This window comes from Hyla sarda, chromosome 7, assembly GCF_029499605.1.
Source record: "Hyla sarda isolate aHylSar1 chromosome 7, aHylSar1.hap1, whole genome shotgun sequence".
Taxonomy (NCBI): Eukaryota; Metazoa; Chordata; class Amphibia; order Anura; family Hylidae; genus Hyla; species Hyla sarda.
In genome coordinates, this window is record NC_079195.1 from 229,946,441 (window position 1) to 229,964,886 (window position 18,446).

The window sequence follows — 18,446 nt, forward strand, 5'->3', positions numbered from 1 at the left end:
CTGCACCCTTTATGATCGGGTCCCCTGACTCTTGGCTCTCCAGCTGTTGCAAAACTACAACTCCCATCATGCTCTTTCAGCTCTGCGCCTTTTATGGCAGGGTCTCCCACTTGAGGCTCTCCAGCTGTTGCTAAACTTTAACTACCATCATACCCTTACAGTCTACAACTGTCACGGCATGTTGGGGGTTGTAGTTTTGTGACAACCACAGGTTAAAGGTCCTTGTTGTACTGTTCCCCTGTCTCGTCCCCTGTGGACCCTACAAGGAGCAGCCATGAAGTTCTCTGAGTAAACTTGGGGAAGGTCTTATCTTCTCTCCTGTTTCCTTCTCTGGTTCCTGCCGCTCGGGCTCTACCCTCCTTCACCAGCTGCCGACAGGATGTACAGTGGGCCCCGGCAATGTCACAGTCTTTACCACATGGGGCCACCCCCTCGCCCCTCAAGAATTGGGTTTCCTGAAGCCGTAGGCTATGTCCTTAGATAAGTGTCTACAGAACATTATGAGCGGCGGCTACTTAGACCAAAAACACAGGTGACGACATGAAGAGAAGACGCCTGCCGGTCACCTTGTGCGCAGTCCTCACCCTGCTCTGCTCTGGGGTGAAGCCCCAAGTGACAGAAGAAGGTAAGTCCTCGTTCACATTGCCACTTGTCTCCACTATTGGAAGTTCCGTCAGCAATCGGTCAGAACGCCAGAAGTTTTGCGGAGAAAAATATACTACATGCACTATTTTTTTCTCTGCTAAACTACCAGATCCCTGTCAGACCCCATTCAAGTGAATGGGGGGCCATCAGGACGCAGCAGTGTCCGTTGTGCTCCGACACATTTTAGGGTCCGTTCTGCTCAAGAAAAAAAAAAAAAACACAAACATTTCCTGAACGGGACGGAAGACAACGTCAATGTGAACCTCGCCCAAGTCCTGGAGTCCAGCTTCTGGCACTGTTCTCAAGATCTGTGCTTGCTGTCAGTGAAAAGCAATATTGTTTTCATTCAGAGGCTGAACACCAGTCAGGAATTGCTGGGAGATTTCAGTTCTAAAATTGCTAAATTAGTTATATTTACTGTAAGACCTGTTATGGATAATATTCTGCTTGAAGTTCATGTAAGTAACTAGAATTTATTTGTCCGCCACAATGTTTATAGGAAAGTGATCTGTAGTAATAGATAGAGGAGTAGAATTACTTTCACCTGCACAGAGACCGACAAGCCACACAATTGTGGTGGGGGGTTCACATACTTTTTGTGCTATCATACATATGGATGTACCGCGGGGTGCAGGAAGCGTTGGCTCATGTTGTGGACGTCTCTCATGTTTTGCAGACCTCATTCTCTTATCTGGAGACCGCGAGGTCCCTCATTGTTTCTCCAGAAACCTAGAGACTGTTGTGTGTTACTGGTCGGCGGAGGAGGTGCCTGACGAGGACGGGGACGTCATTTATGGCTTCTATTACACCTATGATGAGTAGGTATCAAACCCTGTTACATCTGTCATGGGAGGGATTCACCTCATCGATATAACGTTATTATAGTAGTATAAAGTTCAGACCACGCGAATAACTTCACAGCGTATCAGGCGATTCTTTATTCCTTCCAGGGGTAATGAGATGGAGTGCGACATCACGGTGCAGAGCGGCCGCCGCACCCTCTACGTCTGCGAGCACGATGAGCTTATCCTGTTCAATTACCTCAACGTCTTTGTGAGAGACAAAAAGAAGAATCGCACCCTGCGCAGCCGCAAACTGGAATTAGAGCTTTTCGGTAAGAGCGCTGGACATTTCATTGTGGTATCAGGGTGATGAAACTGCAGACGGTGTGTACTGTGCCTGAGCAGTGCGAGTACAGGCCGCCATAAAACTGCAAAGCCAGAATAGTCACTGTGTGCAGTCTCTTCCTCCTGTACAGTCACTGTGTGCAGTCTCTTACTCCTGTGCAGTCAATGTATGCAGTCTCTTCCTCCTGTGCAGTCACTGTGTGCAGTCTCTTCATCCTGTACAGTCACTGTGTGCAGTCTCTTCATCCTGTACAGTCACTGTGTTCAGTCTTTTCCTCCTGTGCAGTCACTGTGTGCAGTCTCTGTGTGCAGTCTCTTTCTCCTGTGCAGTCAATGTATGCAGTCTCTTCCTCCTGTGCAGTCACTGTGTGCAGTCTCTTCATCCTGTACAGTCACTGTGTGCAGTCTCTTCCTCCTGTGCAGTCAATGTGTGCAGTCTATTCCTCCTGTGCAGTCACTGTGTGCAGTCACTTCCTCCTGTGCAGTCACTGTGTGCAGTCACTTCCTCCTGTGCAGTCACTTTGTGCAGTCTCTTCCTCTTATCTTCGTTCTCCAGACCTCTTGTGTTCAGTTTCCAGAACAAGTAGTCTCATTCCATTGTCATATATATCTATATATATATATATATTGTATATACATTAAATGTCATGATCAGGAACATATTCCAGGACATATACAGTATATACAGGGAAGAAGAGTGCACTGGAGAGACCAGCCATTCCTCGTAATGGTTCCCCTGGTTTTTGTCTTTCAGTGATATTACAGCATCCACATGATATTAAGGTCACATGGGAAGAAAGTTCTGAACGGTTCCGGGTCACCTGGATTCCTCCGGAGATAGATATGAATTTCAGGTTCAAATATGAGGTCCAGTTCTGGTTCCTTGAGGAAGAGCGTCAGGTAGGTGACTGTCCTCCTGCACCTGCTGCGCCCCCTCTCCCCACTACTAAACATCCTCTCTCCCGCATCTCTGTACAGTCTGTGATCAGGTCAGAGGTCAGAGAAGTTCTGCTCCCCCAGCTGAATCCCGGTCAGCTCTACCACGTCCGCATCCGCACAGCATGGAATGGGGAAAAGGCTTCCATTTGGGGTCCTTGGTCCAAGGCCGTTACATTTGTTAGTGTGGCGTCTGCAGGTAGAACATGATGTGTCTGTAATTGTGTTACTCAACCTGCAAAACTACAACTCTCAGCATGCCTGGACAGCCTTTGGCTACAGCTGGAGGCACCCTGGTTGGAGAAACACTGGTATAGTTTAGCTTAATATCTCACTTCCTACTGTATCTCATCCTCATATCCCGACCTCATATCCCGACCTCATATCCCATCCTCATATCCCATCCTCATATCCCGACCTCATATCCCGTCCTCATATCCCATCCTCATATCCCGACCTCATATCCCATCCTCATATCCCATCCTCATATCCCGTCCTCATATCCCGACCTCATATCCCGTCCTCATATCCCGTCCTCATATCCTGTCCTATTACCCCAACCTCATATCCTGTCCTCATATCCCGACCTCATATCCCATCCTCATATCCCATCCTTATATCCCGACCTCATATCCTGTCCTTATATCTCGACCACTTATCCTGACCTCATATCCCATCCTCATATTCCGCCCTAATATCTCAACCTCATATTCTGACCTCTTGTCTCAACCTCATTTCCCGTCCTCCTATGTCAACCTCATATCCCGACTAGTGTTGCTCGCGAATATTCGCAATGCTAATTTTATTCGCGAATATCGCATATTCGCAAATTCGCAAATATTCGCGAATATAGCGCTATATATTCATAATTAAGAATATTAGTTTTTTTTTTTTTTCACAGTACACATCACAGTGATCATCCCTCTCTGCTTCCAGTTTGTGTGGTGTAAAGAAGGCTGTAATACTACTGTGTGAGACTGGCGTGCGAATTTTCGCTTCTGTTAATTTTTGTATATGCCAATTTTCGCATATGTTAATTTTCGCATACGCGAAGTTTCCATACGCGAAAATAAAATGAGAATATTACGAACATGCGAAATATTTGCGAATATATGACGAATATTCGTCCATATATTCGCGAATATTCACGAATTCGAATATGGCCTATGCCGCTCAACACTAATCCCGACCTGATATCCCGTACTCATATCCTGTCCTCATATCTTATCATATCTTGTCCTCATATCCCGACCTCATATCTCGTCCTCATATTTCATCCTCATATCCGTCCTCATATCCCGACCTATGTCATCTTCATATCCCGACCTCATATCTCATCCTCATATCCCGTCCTCATATCCCGACCTCTTGTCTCAACCTCATTTCCCGTCCTCCTATCTCAACCTCATATCCCGACCTGATATCCCGACCTCATATCTTATCATATCTTGTCCTCATTTCTCATCATCATATCTCGCTCGTCTTCATATCCTGACCTCATATCTTGTCCTCATATTTTATCCTCATATCTGTCCTCATATCCCGACCTCATATCTCATCCTTATATCCCATACAGTGGGACAAAAAAGTATTTAGTCAACCACCAATTGTACAAGTTCTCCCCCTTATAAAGATGTGGCTGTAATTTTCATCATAGGTTATAACCTCAACTATGAGAGACAGAATGAGAAAAAAATCCATAAAATCACATTGTCTGATTTTTAAAGAATTTATTTGCAAATTATGGTGGAAAATAAGTATTTGGTCACCTACAAACAAGTAAGATTTCTGTCTCTCACAGACCTGTAACGTCTTCTTTAAGAGTCTCCTCTGTCCTCCACTCGTTACCTGTATTAATGGCTCCTGTGTGAACTTGTTATCAGTATAAAAGACACCTGTTCACAACCTCAAACAGTCACACTCCAAACTCCACTATGGCCAAGACCAAAGAGCTGTCGAAGGACACCAGAAACAAAATTGTAGACCTGCACCAGGCTGGGAAAAATGAATCGGCAATAGGCAAGCAGCTTGGTGTGAAGAAATCAAGTGTGGGAGAGGAGATCTGCATGGAGGAATGGGCCAAAATACCAGCAACAGTGTGTGAAAACCTTGTGAAGACTTACAGAAAACATTTGACCTCTGTCATTGCCAACAAAGGGGATATAACAAGTATTGAGATGAACTTTTGATTTTGACCAAATACTTATTTTCCACCATAATTTGCAAATAAATATTTAAAAATCAGACAATGTGATTTATGGATTTTTTTCTCATTCTGTCTCATAGTTGAGGTTATAACCTATGATGATAATTACAGCCTCTCATCTTTATAAGGGGGAGAACTTGCACAATTGGCGGCTGACTAAATACTTTTTTTTTGCCCCACTGTATCTTTTCCTCATATCCCGACCTCATATCTCGTCCTCATATTTCATCCTCAAATAATATAGATAGATGAATTTACATACACATGTATGGTCACTTCAGCCATTGGTCACATAAGGAAATCATCTTATATTGGATATTGATTGAAGATGTGAGTCTTAGGCTACTTTCACACTGCCGTTGCGCCCCGGGGGATTTTTTTCTTCCAGCCGTTAACAGTCATTTTTTTGGACGGAGCACAATGGGCAATAACGGGTTCCAATGGATTTAGGGGGGTCCATCGGGCGTTGTTATTTTGTAGCGGGATAAAAAAGACGGCACATGTATAAATTCTTCTCCCACTATTCTCCCCGGCTCCCCTCACGGCCATCACGCTGCCATGTCCTAGCGGCAGTGTAAAAGTAATCTTAGAAGGATGAGCACAGTAACACAACTCTGATGGTGTCCAAGGACATGGGAACATAACTGGGGACTCCCCAAAGGACTCTTATTTTAGCTGAATCCAGGTTTTATCTGAAATGGTTAACATTTACTAACCATGCGTTACACTGCAGCTCTGCAGGTTACAATACTAGCTAATAAATTAAAAAAAAATTAAAAATAAATTGTATTAACAAAGTAAAACCCTTATTGGTTTAAGCCAATTATGTTATGATGATAAAACTAATTCAAAGATATTTTTCTTGCCCCAGAAACCATTGGGCTCCAGTGCTTCACCCCTGACCTCTCTCAGGTTTGCTGCACGTGGGATGAAAGGATCTTGGACGCATCGTTCCTCCAGGTGCACTATAGATATGGACAAAAGAGGTAACTACAAGATCACTCAGGAGCTTCTTCTGGGGAGGAAACTCCATGATGCCATTGGCTCTGTTAGAGGATGTAGTCTCGATGGTTGTTGACTGGCTGGGCCATTGGCATCTTGGGCTTATGGTTTCCAGAATGATGTTGCCCCCTTAAAATTGGGAGTCTCAGGCACCAACTTCTTGTCCTAAATGTAAGAGTCCAATAGAAGAGTCTTCCCATCATAAAGATCCATCGATGGTGTCTCATACTCATGGGCATCAGGCTTCTCACTCATGGTGGTAGGTGGTGATTGTGGTTTAATCTCAGGTTTTCCTGTACGCAGCACATTCACGTGGCAGCCCTGCAAGGACTCTGAACATCGGAACGAATGTCATTGTGCGTTCCCAGCAAGAAACGACACCTCCATGTCTATGAAACTGAATGTAACATTTGTGAATGGGAAGCAGAGATTGTATTATAATAAACCGATTTTGATCAGCCATATAGGTAAGTGCCCCTCAGAACATGGCTACGGAGTATAATGGGCAGTGTGTGGCTGGATCTGGACCTGTCCTGGGATAGAGATGTTTGGTGGGAGCTCATTCAAATTTTGGTTTTCTGTGGAGCCTTGTTCAGGGTTCCCTTGTAGACAGAATCAAGAAGAGTCCAATATAGGAAAAGAGTGGAAAAGAAGGCACTCACCCGTAGTAGACTTGCTTGTAGAACTTTATTTCATAGAAGCAGATAGGTACAGCAGGTAGAAACAGAGGAGCAACCTCGCGGCCTTGCCGCGAGGTTGCTCCTCTGTTTCTACCCGCTGTACCTATCTGCTTTTATGAAATAAAGTTCTACAAGCAAGTTTACTACGGGTGAGTGCCTTCTTTTCCACTCTTTTGCTACATTGGACATTTATACTGCGTCAGTGAACAGCACCACCGTACAAGTCCTAATATAGGTGTAGCCGCAGTCATCTATCTTGCACGTGTTCACACAGTAGCGGTGCCGGACGGATTTTCTGCTTTGTTTAGAATCAATAAGAGGTCTGCCTTTTACACCTGGGATGGGGTAGTAGTAGGTAAGGCAGAGTTATCAGATACCTAGGGTGTCATTGGGATGGAGTGCACAATTATAGACAGAGGGGGCACACCTGTATATACATATATGAACACTACTTACACAAAATATACTCAGCAGAGCCAGACAGGATTCAGGGACCAAAGGATTGTGGTACATTTTGAAACCTCTTGAGCATCATAAGAGCTATTACTGCCCTTGAGAAAGTGTGTGCCACCCCCAAGGGGATCATCAGGATGGTCTTCAATAACATCAGTACTGGCCCCTTAGAGGATTGTCAGCAGGAGTCCCAAATATGCTAGGCCCCTCCCCTGAGGGGATTCTCATGTATTTTTTTTTATTCTACATGTAATTAGTTTGTAAATTCTGCATCTATGCCAATAAATAAAGTAACTCAGTTCTTTCTAAACACAGTGCGCCCACAGGTCCCAGTTCTACACGCCCAGCAGGTGCCAGGGAACAAGCTGGCGCTTAACTGGTCAAGTCCAATCCCAGGTCTAAGAAAACATCTGATCTATCAAATCCGCTTCTCAACAGACAATGAGAAATCCTGGACGGTAAATGTATATAAAGATGGCAAAGATGAGAGAAGTGGGTGAGGTGGGTGAGACAAGGTTGGGAACCTTCATAGAGTGAGGATTCATACACCAGGAAAGAATAAGGGGGGATTTGTTGTAAGGTTACATTAAACTTGTTGTCTGGTGGCAAAGGGGCCAATAGATCATATAGACATGGTTTGTATGCATTATGTATGCCGGGGATTGTTTTCCATAGAGGAGGCTGTACTTTGCTGCAGAGTTCTGGACAGGGGTATAGTTATGGGGGTATAGAGGTATCAGACACACTGGGGTCCTGGTATTATAAATGCACATGGAAGGTTGAAGTCCTTTTACAGACTTTGCACTGGGGCTCATGAGTTTTAGGTTGCACCTTTAGATGTGGAGGTGCACTTGGCCTCATACTGTGTTTTATATCAGACTTTGCAGGTCCCGGCTGGTGTTTACAGCAAAGAGATCTCTATGGTCTCTGGTACAAGCTACATACTGCAAATCAGGACAGGTCCCACCCAAGAGGAGATCCAGGGGTCCTGGAGTGGATGGTCTGCAAAAGTCACCACCAAATCTCCTTCCAGCACCGGTAAGGAATATTACAGGACGGCTGTAGGTTCTTCCCTGTATAAGTGCACAACAAGAAGAACAAAAGACACCTGATGTTAAAATGGATGGACAGGATGATGTGACCCATCAGTCAGTCCGGCCTCTGCAGAAGAACTGATATGAATGAATACAGCCTCCTCCCTGAGTAAATATTCCTGTGTGCTCCTCTTTTATAGGCTGGGTGACCCCGGTGATCGCCGTGTCTTTTCTGCTTATTGTCGCAGCCGGGTTTTGCCTGCCATATATCTTCCCCTCATTTTACAGGCAAGTAAATATGACAAACAATCCAAATCTGTCATATCCCTATCATTTTGTATTAGTGAAGATATTAATATGTGGTGTCCCAGTACCGTATTGCATACCGTACCTTGGTTAGGGGTCCCCAAAGTCAGAGTTCCGGACCTTAGGTCATGTGATTCGGGTTAGTACTCTATGGTAGGTAAAAGGACCTTTGGAGGTTCATGGGTCAGGTGATTACCCATAAGACTTTGTAAAGCTGATTGACAGGTGGTGTGGACCAATCCTAAAATGGCCAGCCCCTGCCCATATGAGGGAGCTTCAGCCAATAGACGCTCTCTTGGGTTGCTGACACTTCATGAGGATAGACCTCCGCCATTTACAATGACTGCTACTAGACCACAGCCTGCCGGCCTCGGCCTGAAACAAAACCGTGAGTTCTTACAACTTCCCCGCTTATGCTAGCAAGACCCCTGGACCTAAACATACCCCTAAATCCAGCGGATCTATGCTTACAAAATCCTACTAATCTAAAGAACTTACAAAAGTCCCAACCATACGTCAATCTCAGCTGTGCTGTACATAGACTTTGTTATAAGGACTGTTCCTGTTATCCCATGTTACAGAAAATCTTCAGTAAAGTTTCCGAAAGTTTTCAGCAAAGCTCTGGTTGTGGACATTGCATTTATTCTACATCTCCCTATCGCTTTTGGGAAGGGTGGCGATAGGCCAAACATCACAGTATTAACCCTCACCCTGGCGTCACGACTGATAAGAGTTAATTATACCCGTGATATACCTCACAGCAACACCCCAACTGCCATACACCCCCCCCCCCCCAAGGCACCACAAATAGGTTGTGGAGTTGCAGGATCAGAGCTCAGTAGGTGTTCTCTACTTGTGGAGCTGCAGGATCAGAGCTCGGTGGGTGTTCTCTACTTGTGGAGCTGCAGGATCAGAGCTCAGTGGGTGTTCTCTACTTGTGGAGCTGCAGGATCAGAGCTCAGTAGGTGTTCTCTCCTTGTGGAGCTGCAGGATCAGAGCTCAGTAGGTGTTCTCTCCTTGTGGAGCTGCAGGATCAGAGCTCAGTAGGTGTTCTCTCCTTGTGGAGCTGCAGGATCAGAGCTCAGTATGTGTTCTCTCCTTGTGGAGTTGCAGGATCAGAGCTCAGTGGGTGTTCTCTCCTTGTGGAGTTGCAGGATCAGAGCTCAGTAGGTGTTCTCTCCTTGTGGAGTTGCAGGATCAGAGCTCAGTAGGTGTTCTCTCCTTGTGGAGTTGCAGGATCAGAGCTCAGTAGGTGTTCTCTCCTTGTGGAGCTGCAGGATCAGAGCTCAATAGGTGTTCTCTCCCTGTGAAGCTGCAGGTTCAGAGCTCAGTAGGTGTTCTCTCCTTGTGGAGCTGCAGGTTCAGAGCTCAGTAGGTGTTCTCTCCCTGTGAAGCTGCAGGATCAGAGCTCAGTAGGTGTTCTCTCCTTGTGAAGCTGCAGGATCAGAGCTCAGTAGGTTTTTTCTCCTTGTGGAGCTGCAGGTTCAGAGCTCAGTGGGTGTTCTCTCCTTGTGGAGCTGCAGGATCAGAGCTCAGTAGGTGTTTTCTCCTTGTGGAGCTGCAGGTTCAGAGCTCAGTAGATGTTCTCTCCTTGTGAAGCTGCAGGATCAGAGCTCAGTGGGTGTTGTCTCCCTGTGAAGCTGCAGGATCAGAGCTCAGTAGGTGTTCTCCTTGTGGAGCTGCAGGATCAGAGCTCAGTGGGTGTTCTCTCCCTGTGAAGCTGCAGGATCAGAGCTCAGTAGGTGTTCTCTCCTTGTGGAGCTGCAGGATCAGAGCTCAGTAGGTGTTCTCTCCTTGTGGAGCTGCAGGATCAGAGCTTAGTAGGTGTTCTCTCCTTGTGGAGCTGCAGGATCAGAGCTCAGTAGGTGTTCTCTCCCTGTGAAGCTGCAGGATCAGAGCTCAGTAGGTGTTCTCCTTGTGGAGCTGCAGGATCAGAGCTCAGTGGGTGTTCTCTCCCTGTGGAGCTGCAGGATCAGAGCTCAGTAGGTGTTCTCTCCTTGTAGAGCTGCAGGATCAGAGCTCAGTAGGTGTTCTCTCCCTGTGGAGCTGCAGAATCAGAGCTCAGTGGGTGTTCTCTCCTTGTGGAGCTGCAGGATCAGAGCTCAGTAGGTGTTGTCTCCCTGTGAAGCTGCAGGATCAGAGCTCAGTAGGTGTTCTCTCCTTGTGGATCTGCAGGATCAGAGCTCAGTAGGTGTTCTCTCCCTGTGAAGCTGCAGGATCAGAGCTCAGTAGGTGTTCTCTACTTGTGGAGCTGCAGGATCAGAGCTCAGTGGGTGTTCTCTCCTTGTGGAGCTGCAGGATCAGAGCTCAGTAGGTGTTCTCTCCCTGTGGAGCTGCAGAATCAGAGCTCAGTGGGTGTTCTCTCCTTGTGGAGCTGCAGGATCAGAGCTCAGTAGGTGTTGTCTCCCTGTGAAGCTGCAGGATCAGAGCTCAGTAGGTGTTCTCTCCTTGTGGATCTGCAGGATCAGAGCTCAGTAGGTGTTGTCTCCCTGTGAAGCTGCAGGATCAGAGCTCAGTAGGTGTTCTCTCCTTGTGGATCTGCAGGATCAGAGCTCAGTAGGTGTTCTCTCCCTGTGGAGCTGCAGGATCAGAGCTCAGAAGTTGTTCTCTCCTTGTGGAGCTGCAGGATCAGAACTCAGTGGGTGTTCTCCCCTTGTGAAGCTGCAGGATCAGAACTCAGTGGGTGTTCTCTCCTTGTGGAGCTGCAGGATCAGAGCTCAGTAGGTGTTCTCTCCTTGTGGAGCTGCAGGATCAGAGCTCAGTGGGTGTTGTCTCCTTGTAGAGCTGCAGGTTCAGAGCTCAGTATGTGTTCTCTCCCTGTGAAGCTGCAGGATCAGAGCTCAGTAGGTGTTCTCTCCTTGTGGAGCTGCAGGATCAGAGCTCAGTAGGTGTTCTCTCCCTGTGAAGCTGCAGGATCAGAGCTCAGTAGGTGTTCTCCCCTTGTGAAGCTGCAGGATAAGAGCTCAGTGGGTGTTCTCTCCTTGTGGAGCTGCAGGATCAGAGCTCAGTAGGTATTCTCTCCTTGTGGAGCTGCAGGATCAGAGCTCAGTGGGTGTTGTCTCCTTGTAGAGCTGCAGGATCAGAGCTCAGTGGGTGTTCTCTCCTTGTGAAGCTGCAGGATCAGAGCTCAGTAGGTGTTCTCTCCCTGTGAAGCTGCAGGATCAGAGCTCAGTAGGTGTTGTCTCCCTGTGAAGCTGCAGGATCAGAGCTCAGTAGGTGTTCTCTCCTTGTGGATCTGCAGGATCAGAGCTCAGTAGGTGTTCTCTCCCTGTGGAGCTGCAGGATCAGAGCTCAGAAGTTGTTCTCTCCTTGTGAAGCTGCAGGATCAGAACTCAGTGGGTGTTCTCTCCTTGTGGAGCTGCAGGATCAGAGCTCAGTAGGTGTTCTCTCCTTGTGGAGCTGCAGGATCAGAGCTCAGTGGGTGTTGTCTCCTTGTAGAGCTGCAGGTTCAGAGCTCAGTATGTGTTCTCTCCCTGTGAAGCTGCAGGATCAGAGCTCAGTAGGTGTTCTCTCCTTGTGGAGCTGCAGGATCAGAGCTCAGTAGGTGTTCTCTCCCTGTGAAGCTGCAGGATCAGAGCTCAGTAGGTGTTCTCCCCTTGTGAAGCTGCAGGATAAGAGCTCAGTGGGTGTTCTCTCCTTGTGGAGCTGCAGGATCAGAGCTCAGTAGGTATTCTCTCCTTGTGGAGCTGCAGGATCAGAGCTCAGTGGGTGTTGTCTCCTTGTAGAACTGCAGGATCAGAGCTCAGTGGGTGTTCTCTCCTTGTGAAGCTGCAGGATCAGAGCTCAGTAGGTGTTCTCTCCCTGTGAAGCTGCAGGGTCAGAGCTCAGTAGGTGTTCTCTCCTTGTGGAGCTGCAGGATCAGAGCTCAGTAGGTGTTCTCTCCTTGTAGAGCTGCGGGATCAGAGCTCAGTAGGTGTTCTCTCCCTGTGAAGCTGCAGAATCAGAGCTCAGTAGGTGTTCTCTCCCTGTGAAGCTGCGGGATCAGAGCTCAGTAGGTGTTCTCTCCCTGTGAAGCTGCGGGATCAGAGCTCAGTAGGTGTTCTCTCCTTGTGAAGCTGCAGGATCAGAGCTCAGTGGGTGTTCTCTCCTTGTGGAGCTGCAGGATCAGAGCTCAGTAGGTGTTCTCTCCCTGTGAAGCTGCGGGATCAGAGCTCAGTAGGTGTTCTCTCCTTGTGAAGCTGCAGGATCAGAGCTCAGTAGGTGTTCTCTCCTTTTGGAGCTGCAGGATCAGAGCTCAGTGGGTGTTCTCTAGCTATGTCTCTGAAAGCAGCCAAACTGCAGCAAAAACAATGCATTCTGAATGATTCTGGTACATAATGGTTAATCAATATGTGTTATTTTACAGCATATATGAGTTTTATGTTTGTGCTTTAGGAAACTGAAGGACAAATTGTGGCCTCCTTTACCAAACCTGCACCGTGTACTGGACACATTTATGGCTGAGATCCAGAAACAGTATCAGGTAACTGAAGATTTTTTATGACAATAAGCACAAAGACCTCAGCGTAGAATATGTGTCTGTAATATCCTCATTATTGGACGACTCTCCCAGGTTTGTTACGTGACCATTGTGTTTCCTCTTCTTCCAGCCTAATTTTACTCTCTATGAGAAGCCCCAGGAGGAAGCAGCGCAGCCCTCAAGTCTGGAAATCCTTTGTGAACTGACCCCAACCAGGGACAGCCAACAAGTATCCCGGGATTACGTTCAGCTCGCTCCACCAAGCTACCGAAATGAGGAATACTGGCCAAACCTGGATCCCATGGAGCTCACCCCAGACCTTGGTGCCAATGAACTGCCCCATGGCCTCACCAACCAGACTTACCTGCCCACCGCCCCCAGCTTACACTAAAGAGGTCTTCAGCAGGACATTGTATATATGGGACACATGGATAGGACTGTCCGGGCAGAATGTATCATCCATGGAAACATTGTCTATAAATAATATAATTACTATGTATCCATTCTTGGATCTCACTGAAGGGACAAGTTGGGGCCCAATAAAAATATTAGAATTTTTTTGTGATGTGGATTAGATCAGCAGAATAATGGCAAAGCTGCAACTCCCAGGGTGTCCCGATTTTTGGCCATACTCCTTACAGACAACAGTCTGCAGTATTTTTCGGGGAGGGCTCTGATAAGTTGTAAATTTGCACCATAATTATAGAGCAATTGAAAAATTATCACTCTAGGTCCAAACAATTCTGTGAATTTTTAGCAAGTCCCATAACATGATTGAATAATGATGATTGAATAATGTGAATTTTATTCCGCATACGTAGCAATCCAGACAGATTTTTGACGTTTCGACCCATACAAGGGTCTTCATCAGATACCAGATTGCTGTGGAGGAGAGAAGAATCAAAGAGCAAATAACGGTATAATAACCGTGTGGTAAGTAGGTAGGTGAAGGGCAACCATAGTCGCCTACTTACCACACGGTTATTATACCATTATTTGCTCCTTGATTCTCCTCTCCTCCACAGCAATCTGGTATCTGATGAAGACCCTTGTATGGGTCGAAACGTCAAAAATCTGTCTGGATTGCTACATATGCGGAATAAAATTCACATTATTTAAATCCATACGAGTTTATTCATCTTGTACATTGAGGAGTGGGATCTACTCGAGCACCTTCCATATACCAGACAGTGCCATATTATTTTCTTATTTAAAGTCCCATAACATGACACCATTTTCACTGATAAAAAAACAGTAGACACATTGATCGCCTACATCAGGGTTTCCCAAACAGTGTGCCTCCACCTGTTGCAAAACTACAATTCCCAGCATGCCCAGAGAACCTTAGGCCAACATTTTCCAACCAGTGTACCTCCAGCTGTTGTAAAACTACAAATCCCAGCATTCCCACACAGTCTGAAGCCGGTGTTTCCCAACCAATATGACTCCAGCTGTTGCAGAACTACAACTCTTAGCATGTCTGGACATCCTTAGGCCGGTGTTTTCCAAAAAGCGTGTCTTCAGCTGTTGCAAAACTACAACTCCCAGCATACCCTGACAGCCTTAGGCCGGTGTTTCCCAACCACTGTGCTTCCAGCTGATTGAAAACTACAACTCCCAACATGTCTGGACAGTCTGAGGCCAGTCAGTGTTTTCCAAAACGCGTGCATTCAGCTTTTGCAAAACTACAACTCCCAGCATGCCCAGACAGCCTTAGGCCAGTGTTTCCCAAGTAATGTGCCTCCAGCTGTTGCAAAACTACATTTTCCAGCATGCCCGGTCAGCCTTTGGCATTCTGCAAGTTGTGGTTTTGCAACAGTTGGAGGCCCCCTGGTTGGAAACCACTTGATACTATTTATGGGGAGGACTGGAAATCTGACAAATCGAGAGAGAAATCACAGAACATGGAAAATCTGAACATTCTCCTCTATAAAACACCAGTGATGCACAGAGTTTGGGATGTATTTTATCCTTCCAGTCAGATATATATGACTTTCTATAATTGAATTTACAAAGGTGAATAATGTCATAAACAGACATTACACTTATCTTTGCACCAATCAATAGTACAAGTAAATGTAAGAGAGTTTATAAGATACCTTATCAGAGAAAATGCCTCTTTCTTTACTTATCATGCTCCACTCTTTCTTTCACCTTCCTCCTATACTCAAGTTTTTCTTTGGAAAACTACCAAAACCCAAGTATGGATGAATTACTCACTGAGGGATCAGGTTACAGCTGCCCATAAAGTTCTATGGAGAGTGGAGGGGGAAGAGAAGGAAACTGCAGAGAACCTGCTAAAGGCTGTAGTATGTGTTATATCCCAACCCAGTACTGCTCTATAAAGCCCTGTAAAGTCACGCACAGAGGACAAATCCACCCAAAGGAACAGCTGATCTTCCATAGTCATGTGAATCTATAATATTACATGACTTATGATGAATTACAAATAACAAATTAATGAAGTTGCTTCAGGGAAGTTATGCGCCTTCTAACAGACATAATTCTCTTATTTTTCCATCCACAGGGTCATATGACGGGTTTTAATTTGTACTGTAATAACACCTTTCATTTTACCTTTGAGAAAAAAAATTATAATGACATTTTATCTTATTTGTCAGGTCAGTCCAATCACAATAATACCTAATTCATATAGTTTAAAGTGTAACAAAAACTTTTTATATAATGTAGATAATAAAAAATTGTGTATATTTTTGGGTGAAAAAAATGCTGTCCCTGCAGCTATTGCCTGTCTATGTCTATGAGGAGTCCAAAAACAGGAAGTGCGGGCAGGAGAAGGCGGGATCTGTGCAGACTCCTGGCTTGTCAATCATCCTGATGTATGAGCTGGGGGCATGTTATAGAGCCTCAGCGCACACTGTCCTGATTTTTCTTAGTGCACAGAGCCCTGCTTGTCCTCAGTGTACAGAGCCCTGCTTGTCCTCAGTGTACAGAGCCCTGCTTGTCCTCAGTGTACAGAGCCCTGCTTGTCCTCAGTGTACAGAGCCCTGCTTGTCCACCCTCACTTCCTGTATTTGGACTCCTCATAGAGACACACAGGCAATAGCTGCAGGGACAAAAATATAGATAATGGTATTATCTACATTATATAAGAAGTTTTTGTTGATGATAGGTACACTTTAAGTTGTTTTATAAAAAAGACATAAAAAGGATTGCTCTATGGAGCTGCTTTAGGGCTTATTTTTATGTGCTGAGATCTGCAATTTTTATCTTTACCATGTAGGGATAGATGGGACTTTTTTGTTGATTTTAATTCTATTTTTTTCTGGGACGTGATGTGATCAAAAAACCTCACAGTTCTGGTGTTTTTTTTGTTTTTGTTTTGTTTTTACGTCATTCAAATGTGCATAATCTGTCACACAGATCCTCTCGCTTGAGCGTACACAACCTCAATGGTCAAGATAAATCTAATATCCTATCTCCGTGCTGCCAATTCGGCAAATTCACACTCAGCTCCCATGAGCATGCTCCCTTGAGATGGTTGCACACTGCCACTACTTTTGGTCACGAACCACTGTTCACCGGTGCACGTGCAGCGGCCCACAAGTCTATTCAGAATGGGTCGCACAACTTGTAGCCCTGAGATAATGCAGAATTATGAATTTTATGGATCCGCAGGGGTTGGGTTAGAAGAAGTTCCCACCCCCTTTCTGAGGTCAGCCCACTGGAGGTAACACCACATCCCTCCTCCTAAATGTTCCCCTGACTTTTCAAATACAGGTGATACACTTCCTAACACATAACAGATACCGCCCCGATGGGAGAACATTCATCATTACCATTGGGTCTTGGTAAACATTTTATCAAGAAATCCACTCCCAGGTATAGCATTGCATCATAGATACTTAATGTAAGAGCCAATGGAATACTCCACAGATTGCAATATGACGATTATTAAAATGTAACATTTAATGTAATTAGTATAATATAATCGCCCTCCAACACCAAAAGTGTGTAAAATATTATCCAAGAAAAATAAAGAAATAACATGGGATCCAGGCAGACCAAATAACACCAGATTCTTCCCATGGAAAGTTACATTCAAGTACATACACAGATTCCTGCATAAAGAGACATCAAATAATACATCATATGTCTCCACAATCCCAACGCGTTTCCCCCTGACTATAGAAACAATTATGGGGTTCATCAGGGGACTAGGTAGCAAGGCACCATACAGATAAGGCTGTAAACAATGAAAAATAAAAAAAACAAAGAAGTCAGCCAGTGAGTGCAGATACCAAGGTCCACAATGGGACCACTCACATCTAGGTAACACAAATGCGCATTGGTTAGTGGAGGCAACCATTGATGTGTGGCTGAGGATGAAAACCCCTCTCCCTCCGGCAGCAGCATGTTAACTGCTAGCAACCTTCCTTAAATTGTTGGGCAACAATTGAACATACCGCTAGTCCTGAGGGAGGGACACTATGAAGAGAAGTTCCATTGGTAGTATAGGGCTAGCCTGGCTATGACACTAAGAACACATGTGCATTATACAGGACCATAATCAGCGAAAGATGTACTGCGCCATGAGTGCTACAGCGCATAAACATTTTATCCCCAAACATGAGGGGTTAATGATTATTGTATTAATGAAATGCGCAGAAGGCACCGGCTTCCTTCTCTATAGATACGGTATCGTGTGCCCCTTATGAATCTATATTCGTGCTATGAATACTTCCCCATGGCAGGAAAAGTCGCCTTTTGTTCACCCTAATTCAATCTGACCAGATATTCAAAAGTCTATGCAAAGTTCCTTCAATTACCAGCTAGGAAGATGTATACACAAGTAACGTGAGAGTGACAAATGTATGATGGGGGATGAGGAAAGGAAGAGTATACAGACTGAAGGAATATAAACATACCGCACCAGAGATTGAGTCTCAATATCATATTTTCTACAAGAAGTTATATCCAGCTCAATAACATTCTATTTACCGTATTTTTCGCCGTAAAAGACGCACTTTTTCTGCCCCAAAACTGGGGGGAAAAAGTTGGTGCGTCTTATACGGCGAATACACACCTATCGCGGCGGTCCATGCGGCCATCAACGGCCGGGACCCGCGGCTAATACAGGACATCACCGATCGCGGTGATGCCCTGTATTAACCCTTCAGATGCGGCGATCAAAGCTGACCGCCGCGTCTGAAGGGAAAGTGACACTAACCCGGCTGTTCAGTCGGGCTGTTCGGGACCGCCGCGGTGAAATGGCGGCGGTCCCGAACAACCCGACTGAACAGCCAGGTTAGTGCTTACAGGACACCGGGAGGGACCTTACCTGCCTCCTCGGTGTCTTCTCCGTTCAGGGATCCCCTGTATGGCTGGCGCTCTCCTTCCTCGTCGTCGTCGCGTACGTGCGTCGGCGTGCGTAACGACGTGATGGCGGCGACGGAGAGCGAGGATACCCGGCCGGCAGCAGAGACGTTCCGGAGCGACGTGGACACGGCGACAGCGATGGAGCGACATCCAGGGCAGCGGTGACGGGTCCGGAGCGGCGGGGACAGGTGAGTATTACCTCCTATGCAGTGATCTTCAATCTGCGGACCTCCAGATGTTGCAAAACTACAACTCCCA

General features: G+C 46.0%; 1 protein-coding gene across 1 annotated transcript; it reads left to right on the forward strand.

The window, feature by feature from the left end:
- Positions 1-520: 520 nt before the first annotated feature.
- MPL (MPL proto-oncogene, thrombopoietin receptor) lies at positions 521-13,359 on the forward strand. Its single transcript, XM_056530354.1, has 12 exons — positions 521-625; positions 1,322-1,463; positions 1,596-1,759; positions 2,527-2,672; positions 2,751-2,907; positions 5,786-5,900; positions 6,220-6,383; positions 7,365-7,507; positions 7,928-8,087; positions 8,284-8,371; positions 12,764-12,851; positions 12,979-13,359. The coding sequence occupies exons 1-12, from the start codon at positions 541-543 to the stop codon at positions 13,237-13,239; spliced, it is 1,713 nt and encodes a 570-aa protein (XP_056386329.1). The 5' UTR covers positions 521-540; the 3' UTR covers positions 13,240-13,359.
- The last annotated feature ends 5,087 nt before the right edge of the window (positions 13,360-18,446 follow it).